Source organism: Vairimorpha ceranae, assembly GCF_000988165.1.
Source record: "Vairimorpha ceranae strain PA08 1199 chromosome Unknown NODE_282, whole genome shotgun sequence".
NCBI lineage: Eukaryota > Fungi > Microsporidia > Nosematidae > Vairimorpha > Vairimorpha ceranae.
In genome coordinates, this window is record NW_020169577.1 from 1 (window position 1) to 2419 (window position 2419).

At 26.5% G+C, this 2419-nt stretch overlaps 1 protein-coding gene across 1 annotated transcript; it reads right to left on the reverse strand.

The window, feature by feature from the left end:
• Nucleotides 1-2181: 2181 nt before the first annotated feature.
• On the reverse strand, nucleotides 2182-2419 carry AAJ76_2820002418 (helicase-like protein; the record flags this gene model as incomplete). Its single annotated transcript, XM_024474948.1, has 1 exon — nucleotides 2182-2419. A coding segment is annotated over one exon (238 nt), but the record flags the coding sequence as incomplete, so codon positions are not given.

Genomic DNA, 2419 nt, shown 5'->3' on the forward strand with positions numbered 1-2419 from the left:
TTGAATTCTTTACCATAAAATTTTCAAGAATAAAAAAAAGAATTATTTTTATTATAATTTTCAAAAATTCTTTGAAAATAAACTCACATTTAATGCATATACTTAAACAATATGTTGGAATAGGAATCAAAATTCAATTACTAAAAGTAATATTTTATAAGAAATTTAAAAAATGATATTTTTTGATATTTTTTGAAAATGAGTACTTCCGACTGAGGTACAGTTTTAATAAAAATAAATTACAAGTAAGTATTTTTTATCAACCTTTATGTCCAGATATAGTCAAAGATGTGTCTTGAGGCATTCTCTCCCAGATAGAGCTTAAAAAAACCTTAATACGCTGTATGGAAGGTCATAAAAAATGTGATTTCTATCAGAAAATTGCATAGGAAATACGAAGACTTTGAAAGGAACGTTTAATTATCAGTTGAACTAAGAATAAACCTAAAATAAATAAACTTTTTTAAATAGTAAATTAAGACTCAAAAATATCATATAAATTAAAATAAAACTATTTAAACAAAAAATCCTTTGAGAGAATGAAACTAAGAAAAGATCGGCTGTACGTATTTTTCATCACAAATTTTTTTAACCCTTATTAATAAAAAATTTATTTTTAATTTCAATTAAAATTTATGACAACAGCAATTATATAATCAACGCCCTCATAAAAATTGTATTTTGTAACTATCTTGAATATTTCATAATTTTTCTATTGATTTTTATAGTCAACATACAGTGAAGCAACTAAGAAATTTTCTGCCTCCAAGTGTTCTTTTCTTTTTTCATTAACAAGTATAGTGTCTTATGTATATTTTCTTTTTACTTATGAATTTGGATGTCTGCAATAGCCTCCCAGCGAATTAATTGCTCTTGATAAACATTTAATAGTTCTTTCATATCCGCTCCGGAAATTAGTATTTTTGTTACTATATCTGTATTAATAATTAGAAAATGCTTTTCAAACCAATTAAGTGGGGAGATTACAAATTCTAAGTCTAAATTATGTAGATAGACATGAAATTTGTTTGCCATCATCATTACATCCTCTGTAGGAACAAAAGCCAGTGCAAGCATCCTTTTTACTGCCAATTTGAAATTTTTGTTAATTTTATATTAACCTACTAAATTTAAATATCCAATTCGTCGCCAAATGATTTAACCTAAATAAAATAACAACCATAAATTTAATATTGAGGTACACCGCTTTTAATATATTTAAAACCAGCACATTCAAAACCTAAGATAAGTGTTTGGTTTGCACCTATTTCGATCTTCATATCATTTATAATAAATTTTAATAATTTTCATACGATTCTGTGTCTTTTTTTCATAAAGCAATATAAAATATGATTGTATTTGCCTCTTATCCTCGTTTAAAACGTAAAAAGCTATTTAAAGTCACTGGGTGAGCCTTTAAATGTTCCATATAGCTGATGACACTGTTGTATTAGAAATGTCTTGGCATGTTTGTAGTTCTAAAGATTACTTTTCTATCTTAAAAATTTAATCCCGCGTTTAGCAGCAAAAATTACTAACCATTGTGGTATTATTGTCAATAACCATATGCATTTTTTAATAATCAATTGTTTAAGACAATTCGTGACAAAAACTCTGATTACAACCTTTTAAGTATAATAATTGGTCGCTTTCTTTATGACAATCATTATTAAGTTTTATTGGTTTAAATATTTTATAAAAAACTACTAGCCCGCGCTGTCATGTTTTAAAATGGGACGTAAATATTATAATTGCGTTATTTGGCTAAATGTTGTTTAATTTTTTTCCAAGTTCTAATAACCCTTTTTCGTTATTAAAATATTTGTTTTATTATTTTTTTCACTGCTACATAAGAATTATATGTATAGCTCGCTCATTTATTAAATATGATTTTTCCATACTTAATAAAATGTATTATTCCCGTACATTTTAGAATTGAAAGTTATTCTAAAGAACACTTCTGTGTATGTAATTTTCTTGTATTTAGAAATCCTAGTTATCAAAGAACTCTTTAGTTTCTAAAAATTTTTATTTATATCTACTGCATATTATATGTAGTACATTAAAGATATTACATACCGAGTCTTTATTATAATAGCTCTTTGTAGACTATATCGTCAACACAGTTATTCGAATTGGCAGACATTTCAATTCTTAATTGATCTTTATTTATAACTCTACTTAAAGCAACATATAATTGACCATGTGTGAACAATGTTCTGGAAGGTAAATACCAACACAACCGTATGATTGTCCTTGTGCTTTATGTATCGTCATTGCAAATGCTGGTATTATAGGAAACAGCCTTCTTTTAAGGCGGAATGGTAGTGTTGCTTCGCTTGGTGACAAATCTATTCTTGGAATAGCAACAATACTGTTCTTTTTGTGGCCTGTAAGTATCTTACATACCAAGAAGTTC